The sequence below is a fragment of the Schistocerca gregaria genome, chromosome 5 (genome assembly GCF_023897955.1).
Source record: "Schistocerca gregaria isolate iqSchGreg1 chromosome 5, iqSchGreg1.2, whole genome shotgun sequence".
Classification (NCBI taxonomy): Eukaryota; Metazoa; Arthropoda; class Insecta; order Orthoptera; family Acrididae; genus Schistocerca; species Schistocerca gregaria.
The window spans coordinates 527,178,898-527,197,443 of record NC_064924.1 but is presented as its reverse complement, the minus strand read 5'-3'; the positions used below and the strand labels follow the sequence as shown (position 1 = coordinate 527,197,443).

General features: G+C 38.9%; 1 protein-coding gene and 1 non-coding gene across 8 annotated transcripts in view; one reads left to right on the top strand and one right to left on the bottom strand.

The window, feature by feature from the left end:
- Positions 1-18,546, top strand: part of LOC126272819 (uncharacterized) — a 468,602-nt gene that overhangs the window by 425,902 nt on the left and 24,154 nt on the right. For 5 of the 7 annotated variants that reach the window (XM_049976008.1, XM_049976014.1, XM_049976011.1 and 2 more), the window contains 2 exons: positions 4,266-4,447; positions 11,278-11,450. In XM_049976008.1, coding sequence (XP_049831965.1) covers positions 4,266-4,447; positions 11,278-11,450 — 355 coding nt within the window. The remainder of the gene's footprint in view (positions 1-4,265; positions 4,448-11,277; positions 11,451-18,546) is intronic. The other 2 variants (XM_049976010.1, XM_049976013.1) reach the window with 1 other exon arrangement.
- Positions 9,353-9,427, bottom strand: Trnas-cga (transfer RNA serine (anticodon CGA)). Its single transcript has one exon. It is a non-coding gene; the product is annotated as a tRNA-Ser (tRNA).

The window sequence follows — 18,546 nt, the reverse complement described above, 5'->3', positions numbered from 1 at the left end:
TGTGTGTGTGTGTGTGTGTGTGTGTATCAGAGTGCAGGTCAAAATGGGAGTATAGTAGGAACTGAAGGTAAATAGTTTTGCCTTGTATGGTACGTGGTATCTAGTTGTCTTGAAGAAGGCACCTTACTTGACTGTAAAGCTGGATAGCAAAGTGTGTATGATTTAGAAATTCACTTCATGTTAAGTTTTTATGGTCTGTCACAATGCCCAAATGTGTGATATGTTGCGCATTCTTCAGAGATGTTCCAGTGTGGGTTGTCCTCTGTGTCTGCTTACTTTCATGGTTGCAGTATTTGATTCACCAACTTTAAGACAAAACTCCTCAAAGTGATTATTCTATTTACTCAGTTTGTTTGGATTTAATTTGTATCTCCCCAGATTGCAACATCATCAGCAAACACCATTGCTCTAAACTGAAGTCCATACTGCTCTTCTATCCTTTTCATGATATCAGTTATCACAGTGACAGTGGAGATAAGGTACTCCCCTGCTAGACTCCATATTTAGTCTCATACAATTTGCTGTCTTCATTTCCTACTCAAACACAGCTGACACATCTTCGGCAGAGATTTTCATCTTCTGTCAGTCCTTGAGTACGTTTCATCTCTCTAGGCATTTTGAGAATTTTGATCTTGGTATACTGTCATAGATCTTTTCTCAGTCGTCACACTAGAGTGATGATTTTATCTTTTCAAATATGTTTCAGGTTGCATTACTGTTTCAAGTATCAGATAAATTGTATTCCTGTTTTTCCTAAACTCATACCATTCTTTGCCCAGGAGAGATTCATTTATCATTTAAAGACTCTTTTCTGTGATCTTCTCCAAATTATTTTCCAGATAAACTCAATATTACACCTGTGTTATATTGAGGTAGTTTTCTGTTGCATTTTGTGAATAATGGTATAATTACACCTTTGGAACAATCATCTGAGATCTTGATCTCTCTCCAGATTGCATTTAACACACTGTACAACCAATGGATTTTTTGTTTTCCTCCCACTTTGATCGTATCTGCATCTAATTCATCAGCTACACTAGATTTTTTTCTTGCTCATGCTTCTCAGAGCTTCCTCTACTCCCATCCAACTTTGTGATTGTTCTTCTTGTAATACCCGCACTGCATTTCATTATCATTTGGGTTGTCTTCCACTTCTCTATTCAAGAGTTTTTTTAAATAATCCCCCATTATTGATTGAATTTTCCTGTGTTTTTCTTGTATACAAGGCCAAAATTCTGAACTTTATGCAGCCTCATTTTTATTTCCTTACAGTAAAATGTTTTCTTTCTCCCTTTACAAAATAGAATAATTCTGCTGTTAATTTCATGTGTACATGTCTGTGATTTCACATTACTTTCACTGATAAGTACTTCACAGTCTTCATTATTCTTAAAAGGCTCCAGACTAGAACATAATCTATGGATTATTTTTGTTCATCTCAGTCCGGTCCAAGTTGTAATTTTTTGCTCCATAGGTGACATCCTGTTATTAGACCTAGGTGTAATGCCTGTTCCATATGCAATATCCTCTCACCATTGGATATTCCAACTTTGTCAGCATCAATTTCTACTTCAAAGGCTACTTGTGAAAACAGCCACACCTACCATCAACCTTCCTGCAGTCACTATGCTGTGTCCTACATGCTGTGAAAAAACTGTTTATTTGGATGAGTGGCCACTTCCAAACTGCGAACAAAGGCCTAATAAATAACTACAGTTGTGCAACAAACTGTGCAACTTTGATTGGAAGAGCTTTCCATCTTAATACACACTCCTCTAACAACATTTTTTTCTGAAATTCTCTCAATCTACACACTATTCTTTATTCCTGCAACCCCCCTGACTTCAATGTTTTCTATTTCTCCACGTGTCTCTGCTCCATCTTCTATTCCCCCAAAATTGTACCTTTAATCCCCCACCCATGTCAGTGTCCCCCTCCTTCCCACTGGCCCCTGTAACTTTTCTGGTCCTCCTTAGCTCACCTGTATCTTTCTCATCTCATCTCATTTCATTTCATCTTTTCTGTTTCTCTATCTCGCTTCTCTGCCTCCAGCATTGTAAATCTGATTTTTTCAATCTACCATCCATGAAGAACTCTAGACATAATGAGAAGTCATTTTTGAAAAACATGGGCTGGACAAAAATATGAAAACACTGTGAGAAATGCATGCTTGAATATAAATGCAGATGCTAGCCTAGCATGCAGGTTGCATTGTTGTATTTGAGCACAAATGACACTTGTGCAATATATTACAAGTGTCAGCCAAGGTTAAACACTATTTTCTGTAGTCGTGAATGCATTATGTCTGAGCTCAGCACATTTGAATATGGGCAAACTGTTGGTTTAACTACAGTGAGTGCTTCCTAACCAAGTTAGCTGAAGTGTTTAGTGTTTTATGGTACACCATATCAAAGATTTGTACCATGTATAGGGAAAGTGGAAACATACCATCTGCTAAGTCATAATGTGGATCAAAGTTAGTGTAAAGTGGCATGACAGATATCATTGAGGAGGATTGTGACAAAAGTAAGAGGATGACAACTGCAAGAGTCATTGCACAATTGAATGTCACACTCATGAACCCTTTCGGCACCAAAACAACATGAAGGAGCTCCATAAGTTGTGTGCTGCAGGGCAAGATAGAATTCCTAAACCAATCATCTTTGATACATATGCCTGTAATGGAAAAACATGGTGCTGAAATAATGAAACTTGGATTATAGAGCAATGGAAGAATGTCATTTAGTTGGGTGAGTCTTGTTTCACACTATTTCCAACTTCTGGCTTAGTTTACATCCAAGACTGAAAAGTGGTGGAGTATCAGTGATGATCTGGGCAGCCATATCATGGTATCCCATAGACCCCATGGATACTGTGCAAGGCTGCATTGCTCCAAGGATTATGTGTCCATTTTAGCTTATCTGGTCCATCCCATTGTACAATGTTTGTTCCCCAATGGTAATGCTCTTTTCCAAGACAACAAGACTCCTGTTCACACAGCTCACATTCTCCAGGACTGGTTTTTCGAGCAAGAGGATGAAGTGCTGCATCTCCCATGGCCACTAGATCTTGATGTTATTGAGCCCAAGCAGTCTACTTTGGAGAGAAGGGTGCATGATTGCTATCTGCCTACATAATCATTACCTGAACTTGACACTATGTTGCAGGAAAAATAGTATACGATTCTCTTGAAAAACATGCAATAGTGTATTTGTCCATTTTGAGACGACTGGAAGCTGTTTCGAATGCGAAATGTTTTTCTAATCTGTGTAGGTATGGCAATGTGTTGTTGTTGGTGTTTTCATATTTTTGTTCACTCCCTGTATGTATATTGATAAAACTCAATGTTAATTATACGAGGGTTATCCACAAAGTACATTATGTTTTGGAATTAAAAATAAATAAAGTATTAGAATTTTTTTATTATGTACAGATGAAAGCCACACTTAAATACTACTTTTCTACATAGTTGCATTTAAATTAAGGCACTTATCGTAGCGATGAATGAGCTTGGAAATACCTTTGTCGTAAAACTCGGCTGCCTGCACCTTCAACCACTTGGTTACCTCTTCTTGAAGCTGTGCGTCGTCATCAAAATGCTGCATAGCCGACCACTTCTTCATTGCTGGGAATAAGTGGAAGTCACTCGGTTCCAGGTCGGGACTGTACGGCGGATGAGGAAACAACTCCCACTTAAAAGATTCGAGAACTTCACAAGTGGCATTTGCCGTGTGGGCCCGGGTGTTATCGTGAATCAGCAAGATCTTTGAGCCCAACTTTCCCCTGTGCTTGTTTTGTATTGCTCTTCTGAGGTTTTGCAGAGTTTGGCAATACCTTTGAGAGTTTATTGTAGTGCCTCTTTCCAGGAAATCCACAAAAATCACACCTTTTCTGTCCCAAAAGAAGAGGTAACCACATGGTTGAAGGTGCAGGCAGCCGAATTTTACGACGAAGGAATTTCCAAGCTCGTCCATCGCGCTACGATAAGTGCCTTAATTTAAATGGCAACTACGTAGAAAAGTAGTATTTAAGTGTGGCTTTCATCTGCATATAATAAAAAAAAAATTCCAATACTTCATTTATTTTTAATTCCAAACCGTAATGTAGTTTGTGGATAGCCCTCATATTATTCTATGCTCTAAATGTTTGTTTATTCATCCAGCCATTCATTCATTCACATGAATAAATGCCAGTGTTAAAATGAATTTTGAAAACACAGTGTCATCCTGTTTTTCAAATTCTCATTACGTATTATTGTGTTCCAGATTAAATGGAAATGTCATAGCAAAAATGAAATTAGTTCTAGACAAGGACAAATATGAAAATGGAAAGCCACTGGATGAAGTTCCAGAGTCAATTCAGCAAGTTCTCCTAGAGACTGTCAAAAGTGGCCGTGTTGGTGCACTCTCTGTTGATCCAAATTATGTTGAATTTGATCTTATAAAACGTAAGATATAGCTATATATTTTAAACAGTAAAATTAAGAATAAAATAATAAATAACAAACAGATATATGAAGAACATATAGTTAACATTTTCCAATAAAAATGATAACTCAGGGTAGGCCAACAGGAATATGTAGTAATTGAGAATATAAGTGTTGAAATTATAGTAGTTGGTTGTGCTTTGTAAGGATCTGAACTGAACACATATAATGTAAAGCTGCAGGGCGTTTCTCAGGATCACAATCCTATGTCACACTGCTGAGTTGTTGAATAATGATTTCTCTTGCCATTTTATATAGTTTCTGTTTTTCATTTCCTCCATCTGGTCTTTGGTTTTTGTACAGTAATCTGATGTTCCTGAAGCTTGAAATTCAATTAGTAAGTGAATTTTCAATCTGTTGCTGTGTGCACTATGATACACAATTAAAATCTGATAATTTGCAGAAGTATAAGCATTCTGTAAGGTGGTTCTTATTGTAAAATCTGACATAATGAAATTCTGCTATTAAACCACTGATTCTGGTATAGGGAATTAGGGAGAAAAACGTAGTAGTACTTTTTTAAATGAAAAAAATATTAGTATGTAGGTCAGACCATGGTACAGAATGTTGGATCAAGCATAATTTGAAAAATAACCACAGGTAATAAATGCAGATTAGGATTTAATATCAAAGCAAAATTCAGTTATTAGATACCTTTAAATGCTGAAAGATAGGGAAGGTAATCAGCTGTGTCCTTTTGAAAGGAACAGTGCTGATGTTCACCATTGCTGATTTGGTGAAACCATGGAAAACTTTAATTTTTATGACTGAATGAGTAACTGAATCCAGCTTCTCCTGAATGAAATATGCAGAGTTTCTCAGGTGGTGCTGACATTTACTAATAGTGGAGATTAATACTACTGTTAGATGTTTGGTCATCTGGTACACAGGTACGCCTATGTGATTCACAGTTGGATGCAGAGTAACGTCTTGTTTGTGAACATCTGGTAAGCCGTAGAGCCTTTGTGGTGTAGTAGCTCAAGGTCAAAGCTTGTTAATGATTTCCTCTGGTAGGGAGTGGTGTAAATGCTCAGTGGTCTTGTTCTTCACTTTGTCGGGTCTCCCTTCAGTTTTCTGTGTGCTGGATCTTCAAATGGGTTGTACATTTTGTAATAGTACTTGACAGTGGAAGTACTAAAGTGGCATCTCTTTTGCCCACAGGTAGAATGGCTATTTCAGGATCATTCCTTAGTTCTTGAATGGCAGCTCTTCCTGCTTTTGTGGTGTTTGTACTTCGTGGCCTGCCTCTAATGTGTGTGTGACACATTTCATAACATATTTCATTCCTGTCATCAATGGGCAGGGTGAAAATTACTGGTAAAACTCATGTGCACATTTACACAAGCACAACTTACACACACATGACCACTGAAGATGGATGGCCAGAGACATTGGTCGTGTGTGTGTGTGTGTGTGTGTGTGTGTGTGTGTGTGTGTGTGTGTGTGTGTGTGTTTTCAACTTCAGGAGAAGACCTTTTGCCCAAAAGCTTAAATGTATAGCAGTTTTTTTTGTTGTGCATGTCTGTGACTCAATGCCTCCCCTATATGGTGAGCAGCCACCTATCCTTTTCATAATATTGTCATTTAGTATTTCTCTCTCCCTAGCTGTATGCGTGTTCTACTGTAGTTGCTGCTTCTTTAGAAGATGTTTTGCAGTGGCTATATACCATGGAGAGTCTCTACCATATCATACTGTTCTAATAAATACGCATTTGTCCAGTGCAGTGTCACCTATTCTTTTGATCTTGTCACGTTTCTTCTACATGCTCCTAATTACAAGGAACCCCTTGAATTGAGATCACAAGTACAATCTTTAGTAAGGCTCCTTTGAAAATGTTGTATTAGCAATTACATCAGGAAAAATATTAGCTATTAATGACTCACAATGTGCATCAGGAGGGTGACAGAGAATGAGTATTTGGGGGGTGGAGACCTCAATCTTCTATGGGATGTATGTATTACCCTTCATAAAATGGACATCATCGACATTTGAGAAATCTTCAAAACAAACCATTAGCTTGTGCCATGAACACTGAATGAAAAATGGTATGCCACAGTGATCATGAAGGTTTGCACCATTAAGATCAAGGCAAACTCCTTGGTAGTTAAAATCATGCAGGATATTCAGCTAGGTATCTACTCTTAAAGAATTCATATAGAATCATATTGTGTAATGGGGTGATGAGAACTGTTGGAATGGAATGTGATGGGATGCAACCGAATGTGAAACAGTCAGTCATGGTGCTTATCATGAAACTGGCTATCCTTTAAGGCATAGCTGCATATAGTGTGATCATGAATTTTATAAGCATAGAAAAAACAACTATCCAGAGGCTGAATTTCTCCAATGGTTTCAGTAGGTATGAACTGCAATGTTGCACACTTTTCAGGAGTGATAGTTTGCTCTAAATATCTTTCCATCCACTTTATCATCTAGATTAACAGTCGGCATAATTGTTCACAAACACATCAGGACATAGATGTTAGTTGATTTTGATACAACTCTCTTGGTACCTCTAATTTCCATGGTCCATTTCATATGCATTTCCTCTTTGAGTCCTCAATTGGTCAGACCTGAAAGTAAATTCCTTTCTGGACAATTGGATATGTATGTTTATCTCATCTATAAATTTTCAGGCCAATTGCAGTTTGCTGTGTGTTGTCAGATTGATGCCATTTGAAATGTTGTTATCTTAAATCTTCCAATTCTGTAATGCTGTTTGAAGTTTTGCATCTTTCATTACTTCTCTTGAAATCATTGTAATCTACATTGTGTGCAATTTGATGTGCATAACATAGTAAGTCACTATCAGGCTCATCCTGTAAATTGTATCAAGCATCTTCAAAACGTGGGAAAGGCAGTGTTTGTAACAAGTGCACCTTGTCTGCCCTTGAATATCCTTAGTTTTTCTTATGCACTACATGGCCACATTGCTGCAAACTTATTCGAAATTTGTTCACCGTTGTTTTTTTACCATATTGTCCTATACTACTTTTCAGTGGAGATGGGATTTGTGGCTTCCTGTCTGACATGACAATGAACTAGATGGCTTAACAGTTGTTTGCTATACCACTTTCACATCATCATAACTGTACTCCTTGTGGGCACAGTTGAGTATATATGACACCACACTTCCCGTTGTCTAATGACCTCGTTGTCAACGGGACGTTAAACACTAACCACACTTGCCACTGACTCATTTTGCAGAAATGCTAATATTTCATTTCCCATTTATTTCTCACCTCACAAAATTTATTCAATTTCTTTCTGATGAAATGTCAACTTCGGTGACTCTTGCTGTAGATGTAATGCAATGTTTGCTTTTTTTATGATTGCCTTTGCTTTGCTTTGTAACAGCACCATTAGCACTGTAGCACTGTTGTGAGTTACTCGTAGGCTAAGCAGTTCACATACACTCCATAGCCTCATGCTGTGCTCAGCATCGGATTCCTCCAGTTCCACCTCCTGTTGCCATTAGCAGCCAGTATTGTGGTTGCATGGTAGAGAATGTGAGAGCTGTCGAATGCTGTAAACATCATTGGCCTTTTGTGACCTCCTACTCAAGGGGTTCCTTGTCAGAATGGAATGTTTTAAGTCCCTCATTGAGATTTGACACTACTGCCTCTTTATTTAGTTTGCTGAACATATAAATCTTTCTACTTGTTTTAGTGTAAGGGGATAGATAAAAAATCTACTCACCGAGTGGCAGCAGAAGAAAGTCATCCAGAACCCAAGGTCAGGGGAGACTTACCAGACAGGACGAAAAGGAAGACAGACTGTAGGGACTGCACAGGACGATATCTGAAAACCTGGTAGCGTAAATGTGGAAGATAGGAGGGTAATTTGCAGGAAAGAGATTACTGCGCAAATTTTGAGCATGACTTAATAAGAGCTAAAACCTGAGTGCACTGTATGTGGTAGAGGTGGGTGGGGGGCCTGCAGAAAAGAGACAGGTCAAAAAACGAAAGATAAATGGGAGTGAAGAATGGAATAGATACTGTGAATAAATGGTGAGATCTAAGAAATTTACACAAAGTAAGGCTAGTTGCATTGCCAGAACCAAGGACATATTGTAGCACCAGTTCCCATCTGCTGAGTTCTGGGAAACTCATGTCTGAGTGAAGAATCCAGATGTCAGATGTGGTGAAACAGGCACAGAGGTCATGATTGTCATGTTGTAGAGCATGCTCTGCGCCAGAATGTTGTGTTGCGTGTACAATCCCCTGCCTATGCCCAATCATCCCAACTGATAACTAGGTGATGGTCATGCCAGTGTAAACAGCCAAACAATGTTTACATAAGAGCTGGTATATGACATGTGTCGTTCACAGGTGACTCTCCATTTGATAGTATATGTTTTGCCAGTTACAGGGCTGGTATAGGTGATGGTAAGAAGGTGCATAGGGCAAATCTTATAGCAGGGGTGATTACTGGGATAAGAGCCGTAGGGTAGGGATGTGGGTGCAAGATGAGCATAGGGTTTGACAAGGATATTTCAGATATAGGGAGGGCAACTACACACTGTTCTAGGTGCAGTGGCCAAATGTCAGACAGAATGGGTCTCATTTCAGGCACAATTTTAGGAAGTCATAGCTTTGTCAAAGTAGCTGATAAATAAATTCAAGGCCAGGATGATAATGGTATATTATATATACCATATATATACTCGTAGGTTGTTTGTTTGGAGGGATCAACAGTGTCAGCATTGGATGTGGTGGCCCAAGAAACCTGCCTTTGAAATTGGCTGATGGTTTAATTACATCCAGTTGATTTCTACTTATTTTAGTTGCCTTTTGTACTTTGGTAATCACTGTTGCTACAACAACCTAATAGTCAATGACCACTTCCTGGCAGATTAAAACTGTGTGCCCGACCGAGATTCGAACTCGGGACCTTTGCCTTTCGCGGGCAAGTGCTCTACCAACTGAGCTACCGAAGCACGACTCACGTCCGGTACTCACAGCTTTACTTCTGCCAGTATCCGTCTCCTACCTTCCAAACTTTACAGAAGCTCTTCTGTGAACCATGCAGAACTAGCACTCCTGAAAGAAAGGATATTGCAGAGACATGGCTTAGCCACAGCCTGGGGGATGTTTCCAGAATGAGATTTTCACTCTGCAGCGAGTGTGCTGATATGAAACTTCCTGGCAGATTAAAACTGTGTGCCCGACCGAGATTCAATCGAATCTCGGTCGGGCACACAGAAGTTTTTGGCCACATCTGAGAACGTCTCTTGTGACTGATACAAGGATTAAGTTATAAGTTTAATGCCCACCTTTGATACTGAATCTTGCCAAACAACAGTGTGTGTGTGTGTGTGTGTGTGTGTGTGTGTGTGTATGTGTGTGTGTGTGTGTGCGCGCGGGGAGGGGGGGGGGGGGCAGAGGAGAGAGAGGATGTTTTGTTAGCTCTGAGTAACAACTGTGCCCTTAAGTTGTCATCCTCACATTACTGCTCAGTATCGCTTCCTGTTCATATATTAAGTACTGTAAAAAGATAATATGGAAATGGGGTCACTAAAAACACTCCACAGACCTATTAAAGATTGACCTGAATGGAATACAATCAAAATAGTGAATGAAAAAAATCTACTCATTGTGCTGGGGTGATATTGGACAATGGCACATAAACAAAATAACTGTAGACTGCTGCATATTAGCCTCAAACTTGAAGATAAGGTTACTGGTTCATTTTGCACATATTCACCCCATGTTATCTTTTGGGCACCTATTGTAAATTAAGCTGAGGTGTGCTATAATAATGTATTGTCAAATCAATAATTATTGCTCTCATGCAGATTCCCAAAGCAGTTACTTCTTGATAGTATTTTTTACTAATAATAAAAATCAGCTCCAGTTTAAGTTCAGTTTACCTAATGACAAAATTAAGAGGCAAAAATAATAATGTGTAGAATTTACCCCCTAACTCAGGATTTAAAGTGGATTTCTGTGTTCTGGTGCAAAGGTATTGGGCAAAAATAATTCAAATGGGAAGAAGAAAATTAAAATTTAGTAAATTACTATTTCTTCTACAAATTATCTCATCTTCCAAATTCAAGGCAAGATAATTCCAGTTAGCTGTGGGGCACCTAATAATGCTTATTGTAAACATGTCTCTTATCTCACAGCAAGTAGTGTATTGTTAATCTGTGACAAATATTAAAGTTGTTGTTGTTGTTTATTTATTTATTTATTTATTTTCTTTTTTTTTTTGCAAAAGTTTACCAGTAGTTATTGAAGATCAGTGGGGCACCAGTAGTGTTTTACTGTCAAATTTAGATTATTGAGACACAAATAATATTTAGAAGTGTAGTGATAGTTTGTTTGTAAATACAGTCTACATAATTTTGAATAACTGGTTCTCTTTGCTAATGTTTATCAGTAACATTTTTTATTGTGTAAAGTGTTTGCTCAGCATAATCCAACTCACTATATAGCGGAGATGCTGAGTTGTGGAGAGGCACAACAAAAAGATTTTCACACTTGAAGTTTTCAGCCAATGGCCTTTGTCAACAATAGACACAGATACATGCACATATGCACACACACACACACACACACACACACACACACACACACACACACACACACACACACAACTGCAGTCTCAGGCTACTGAAACTGATGGTTTCTGTTGCCTGAGACTGCAGATGTGTGTGTGAGTTGCACATCTCTGCTATATAATAACAACTTTCCTTCTCATAATATTGTTACATTTCATCTTGGATTTTCCATTGTTTGATTTTAACTAAAATAATTATTATGTATTGAATAAATTGTCTCTTTTCCAGAAGTATCAGATTTACCAGAAAACACAGAAAATACTGAAAATAAAGACACAGTCCTTTCTGCAACAAAGCTTTATATCGTTCTTGGGTGTATTGCAGCACTGGTGTTCATAGCAATTGTTCAAGCAGCTTGCACTATTTATAAAACAGTTAGAAGCCCTGCATCACACCACAAGGTAATCCTAAATGAAACTTTTTTAGTATAAGATAAAGCTTCCATTTATTTCATTGACTGCTTTACATGTAAACCAGATATTTATATTTCAAAATGATTTCTTTTTATTTATATTAAAATAATGATCTAGTGTTGAGATGGCATTACATAGTAAACTTAGAAAATCTGTACAAAGTGTAGCAATCTAGAACCTCAGTTGGCTTGTATGCCATCACATCTCAGACTGGAAACCAGTGGCATTTGTGTCATGCTCATAAGTAGGCCTTAATGGCCTTGACTTTGAAACTGTCATTTCCCATTTATGGCAGAACATGTATTTGTATTTTAATACAAACTGTGATGTATAATGACTTGGCAGATCTAGATCTAAGAGTATGGCATACATCTTTGTCCTCTTCTATAGTGTTTTTCATTTATTGGTTCATTTGTAAGAATAATAAGGAGTTTCCTACACTTCCTGCAACTTATCATCAAGTTAGGTAGCCTACATTAGAAACTAATCCTCCTATTGTTTATAAATAAAGGGTAGATAAAAGATAAGGTGAGATCTTTTATTTGCCATTCATCTTTGGCTTCTTCTTGCTATACACTGTTGTGGACGGTTTACATGAATTTTTCACATAGCATCACTACTTATGCAAAATTTATTAAATGTGATTTATCAAATGTTAGTGTGGCTCTTGCTCAAGGGCAAAGGTTGGCTGGGGTGATGGGCCTGCCATCTTACCCTCCTAGTGTCACAGGAAAGAAAGGCTACACTCTACCTGGCATTAGATCAATTGGCCAGTCAGAGATTTGCACCACAGGGTGTATTTGATAGGAAATGTTGAAACAGTCCAGTATTTATCAAAATGGCAGTTCATCTCCTGCATTATCATGATAAGCCTTCTACTGGAGTCCTCATTTACAGCAGTGTAATGTAGATTACTTCTGCAGATCTCCTTTACACAGTTATTGTCACTATTTTAAATAGTAATTTCATAAATGATCTACTGTGAAGTTATGAAAAATAATAGAACCTCATATACAGAATGTTGTAATTAAATATTCTAATTACAGTTTTATAGTAAAAATGATTTTGTGATGTACTGGCTTCTACTTGAACTAAGCTCGTGCTTGTAAAACCTGGTGTCTTCTAATGCAACTCACTAACTTTTCTTGCATCTACTTTCAAGGTATCTTCTTCTTTGTCATGAGCTGAAGGGACAAATTAATAATTCATGTGCTGAAAAAGTGTGTGAAGATATTTTCCAGTAACCAAATTAATTAGAAAGAATGAAAGTTTATACCAAAAAGTTACTTCCCCCCTCCCCAACCCCATTCCATTGCTTCTGATCTGTTTTATTGAAACTTTCTTTGTAAGGAACAGCAAAATGTGTGGGAAGTATCTATGCCAGAATGATATCTGTGACATAATACAGAGACTTACTGAATCACACAATATGGATCTCTCTCTCTCTCTCTCTCTCTCTCTCTCTCTCTCTCTCTCTCTCTTTTTTGCCATGCCTCTTACGTGGCTTTCACAAATGAAACTAAAAGTCATGGTATTCTTAAACATACTCTTCAAGTCTCTCCAATTGTTTACCTATTGTTTCAAAAGTTGATAATCAAAGTGAGAACCATGAAGTAAGCAATAATAAATACCTAATCAGATGTGAATGATGAACCCTTAAATCAAGATAGAAAATAATTTACAAGATATTATGTACAGCAGTAACATTATTTTCAACTATAAAGAGACTTATAAAAGTAAGATGAAAATAGAGACAATCATTGTTATCAGGTCATATGTATTTAAATAGTTAGTTTGCATTTACTGAATAACTAGCTGTGTACCAGCATTGCCTGGTTGTGTATTTACTCCAATCTTCTCTTAATACACCTCCTCCTCCCCCCCCCTCCCTGTCCATTTCCTCCTCCTCCTTCTCTCTCTCTCTGTCCATGTCTTCTTCCCCCTATCTCTCTCTTTCTCCCTCTCCTCATCTCCTCCTGTCCCCTTTCTCTGTCCACCTTCTCCTCCCCTCTCTCTGTCCATATCCTCTTCCCTCCTATATGTGTCCATCTCTTCCTTCCCCTCTCTGTCCATCTCTTCCTCTCCACTTTCTCTCTCCATCACTAATTATCACCACCACCGTATTAGCAGGCTGGTGGTTCTTACCCACACAGTATTTCTTTCCAGATAGTAAGTAATATATGTACCATGTTTGATTAAAATTGATCCAGGGGTTTAGGAGGAGCGTTTTACCTGTGGCTTTGGTAGAGTACACATGTGTCACAAATATTTAACATATACACACTTATTTGCACACATATTGCATCTGTATCTTTATCGAATCTCTCCCTGTAGTTTCATTTTCAAGCAGCTCAATTTTTATGACACTATTATCTTCTGAACAATGTGTTGTACAATGATATAATTCTGCAGGCACATCCAGTGGTATATTTGAATACTGTCTGCACAATGTGCCATGAATGCAATTAATTGCACAGAAGTAATAAATTAAAAGGTCATGTCTGATGTGTCAGTTTTACTGCAGGAGCAGTGAGCAAGCAGTAAACTATTTTCTTTCAGCATTTTGTGGGGGCTGTCAATGAGAAAATGTTTTGTAAAGGTTTGAAATTATGTGTAATGTTTGTTGAAGTCACTAAGTGCTCTCATTCTAAAATACTGTGTGAATAAAGTCTGGGTATTTGCATGTCATGCACATTTTTTCACCCCCGCCTCCATACCTTTGATAGGTAGGTGGCTTTTACCCCAACAGTGATTGATTCCCGATGTTAAAAGGTGTGTGTGTGTGTACCAAGTTTGGTTGAAATTGCTCCAATGATTTAGGAGAAGGTGTGGAACGTACATACACCAGAATGAAAACAGCTCCTATAATGGCACAAGAAAGGCAAATATGTCCTGGGCAGAGTTAGTGATGTAAAAGAAGGGAACTAGCTTTTCAACTTACCTGGCAACGTCAGAGACATTTAAATCAAAACATCTTCACTTAATTGTGCTTTTCTGCTTGTTACTATTAGTACCCTTGCCATGTAATGTAATGCATTGTGTCAAGTAAAATAACATAATACATGATGTCACATCGTATAACATGTCATACACTATCATGGCACTTCTCATGGTTAGATTAGATTAGATTAGATTAATACTTGTTCCATAGGTCATGAATACGACACTTCATAATGATGTGGAACGTGTCAGGTTAATAAAAGATGTCTGTACAAGATATTGCATTACACAAAGTATTGCATGACACTTGATTTGGTGAAGGCTGCCGGTCTTGCTTACGAGATGAAGGCAGAGCTCACCATCTGCAGCATCGTTGACAGAACCGACTGCGGACCTTTGGTGCAGAGCCGGGTGGAGGGTCTGAATCAGAGGCTCAGACGGTTTTGCGACCGTATTGGCTGCAGATTCCTTGACTTGCGCCATAGGGTGGTGGGGTTTCAGGTTCCGCTGAGTTCACTACACTCAGCTGGCGGCTACACAGGTAGCGGAGGCTGTGTGGCGTGGACTGGGCGGTTTTTTAAGTTAGAAGGCCTCGGGAAAGTACGGGGTGGGCTGCAATGTCAAAGGGTGCATGACAATTACAGGACGTGCTTGGATCAAGGAACAGTCGGAATTATAGTTGTAAATTGTTGTAGTGCGCTGGAAAAGTCCCTGAGCTTCAAGCGCTAATAGAAAGCACAGAAGCTGATATCGTTATAGGTACAGAAAGCTGGCTAAAGCCTGAAATAAGTTCTGCAGAAATTTTTACGAAGTCTCAGACGGTGTTCAGGAAAGATAGATTAGGCAGAATTGGTGGTGGAGTGTTTGTGTCTGTCAGTAGTGGTTTATCTTGTAGTGAAGTCGAAGTAGATACTCCGTGCGATTTGGTATGGGTGGAGGTTATACTTAACAGCCGAATTAAGTTAATAATTGGCTCCTTCTACTGACCCCCAGACTCCGATGATACAGTTGCGGAACAGTTCAGAGAAAGTTTGAGTCTCGTAACAAATAAACACCCCACTCATACGGTTATAGTTGGTGGGGACTTCAACCTACCCTCGGTATGTTGGCAAAAATACTTGTTCAAAACCGGTGGTGGCAGAAAACGTCTTCCGAGATTGTCCTAAATGCATTCTCCGAAAATTATTTCGAGCAGTTAGTCCACGAACCCACGCGAATTGTAAATGGTTGCGAAAACACACTTGACCTCTTAGCCACAAACAATCCAGAGCTGATAGAGAGCATCATGACTGATACAGGGATTAGTGATCACAAGGTCATTGTAGCTAGGCTCAATACCATTTCTTCCAAATCCATCAGAAACAAACGCAAAATAATTTTATTTAAAAAAGCGGATAAAGTGCCACTAGAAGCCTTCCTAAAAGACAATTTCCATTCCTTCCGAACTGACTATGCGAATGTAGACGAGATGTGGCTCAAATTCAAAGATATAGTAGCAACAGCAATTGAGATATTCATACCTCATAAATTGGTAAGAGATGGAACGGATCCCCCGTGGTACACAAAAAATGTCCGAACGCTGTTGCAGAGGCAACGGAAAAAGCATGCGATGTTCAGAAGAACGCGAAATCCCGAAGATGGGCTAAAATTTAGAGACGCGCGAAATTTGGCACGTACTTCGTTGCGAGATGCCTTTAATAGGTTCCACAACGAAACATTGTCTCGAAATTTGGTAGAAAATCCGAAGAAATTCTGGTTGTATGTAAAGTACACAAGCGGCAAGACGCAGTCAATACCTTCGCTGCGCAGTGCCGATGGTACTGTTATCGACGACTGTGCCGCTAAAGCGGAGTTATTGAACGCAGTTTTCCGAAATTCCTTCACCAGGGAAGACGAATGGAATATTCCAGAATTTGAAACACGAACATCCGCTAGCATGAGTTTCTTAGAAGTAGATACCTTAGGGGTTGCGAAGCAACTCAAATCGCTTGATACGGGCAAGTCTTCAGGTCCAGATTGTATACCGATTAGGTTCCTTTCAGATTACGCTGATATTATAGCTCCCTACTTAGCACTCATATACAACCGCTCGCTCACCGATAGATCTGTACCTACAGATTTGAAAATTGCGCAGGTCGCACCAGTGTTCAAGAAGGGTAGTAGGAGTAATCCATTTAACTACAGACCTATATGATTGACGTCGGTTTGCAGTAGGGTTTTGGAGCATATACTGTATTCAAACATTATGAATCACCTCGAAGGGAACGATCTATTGACACGTAATCAGCATGGCTTCAGAAAACATCGCTCTTGTGCAACGCAGCTAGCTCTTTATTCGCACGAAGTAATGGCCGCTATCGACAGGGGATCTCAAGTTGATTCCGTATTTCTAGATTTCCGGAAAGCTTTTGACACCGTTCCTCATAAGCGACTTCTAATCAAGCTGCGGAGCTATGGGGTATCGTCTCAGTTGTGCGACTGGATTCGTGATTTCCTATCAGGAAGGTCGCAGTTCATAGTAATAGACGGCAAATCATCGAGTAAAACTGAAGTGATATCAGGTGTTCCCCAGGGAAGTGTCCTGGGACCTCTACTGTTCCTGATCTAAATAAATGACCTGGGTGACAATCTGAGCAGTTCTCTTAGACTGTTCGCAGATGATGCTGTAATTTACCGTCTAGTAAGGTCATCCGAAGACCAGTATCAGTTGCAAAGCGATTTAGAAAAGATTGCTGTATGGTGTGTCAGGTGGCAGTTGACGCTAAATAATGAAAAGTGTGAGATGATCCACATGAGTTCCAAAAGAAATCCATTGGAATTCGATTACTCGATAAATAGTACAATTCTCAAGGCTGTCAATTCGACTAAGTACCTGGGTGTTAAAATTACGAACAACTTCAGTTGGAAGGACCACATAGATAATATTGTCGGGAAGGCGAGCCAAAGGTTGCGTTTCATTGGCAGGACACTTAGAAGATGCAACAAGTCCACTAAAGAGACAGCTTAAACTACACTCGTTCGTCCTCTGTTAGAATATTGCTGCGTGGTGTGGGATCCTTACCAGGTGGGATTGACGGAGGACATCGAAAGGGTGCAAAAAAGGGTAGCTCGTTTTGTATTATCACGTTATAGGGGAGAGAGTGTGGCAGATATGATAAACGAGTTGGGATGGAAGTCATTACAGCATAGACGTTTTTCGTTGCGGCGAGACCTTTTTACGAAATTTCAGTCACCAACTTTGTCTTCCGAATGCGAAAATATTTTGTTGAGCCCAACCTACATAGGTAGGAATGATCATCAAAATAAAATAAGAGAAATCAGAGCTCGAACAGAAAGGTTTAGGTGTTCGTTTTTCCCGCTCGCTGTTGGGGAGTGGAATAGTAGAGAGATAGTATGATTGTGGTTCGATGAACCCTCTGCCAAGCACTTAAATGTGAATTGCAGAGTAGTCATGTAGATGTAATGTTTAAGCTAGTTTTTTTTCCTTAATTTATATCTAAAAATTCTGCCAGTGAGTAGAAGGAGTTGTCGTCTAGAAATTCTTTTAATTTATTTTGAAATGTTGGTTGACTATCTGTCAGGCTTTTGATGCTGTTTGGTAGGTGACCAAAGACTTTTGTGGCAGCATAATTTACCCCTTTCTGTGCCAAAGTCAGTTTTAACTCTGCATAGTGAAGATCATCCTTTCTCCTGGTGTTATAGCTATGCACACTGCTATTACTTTTGAACTGGGTAGGATTATTAACAACAAATTTCATAAGTGAATATATATACTGTGAGGATCCCTAGATCCTTAAATACATGTCTGCAGGATGACCATGGGTGGGCTCCAGTAATTATTCTGATTACACATTTTTGAGCAATGAATACTTTTCTACTCACCGATGAATTACCCCAGAATATGATGCCATACAAAAGCAGTGAATGAAAGAAGGCATAGTAAGCTAATTTACTGAGATTATTGTCACCTAAATTTGCAATAACCCTAATAGCATACGTAGCTGAACTCAGACGTTTCAGCAGACCATCAATGTGTTGCTTCCAGTTTAACCTCTCATCAATGGCCACACCTAAAAATTTTGAAAATTCTACCTTAGTTACAGACTTCTGTTCAAAGTCCATATTTATTGCTGGAGTTGTGCCA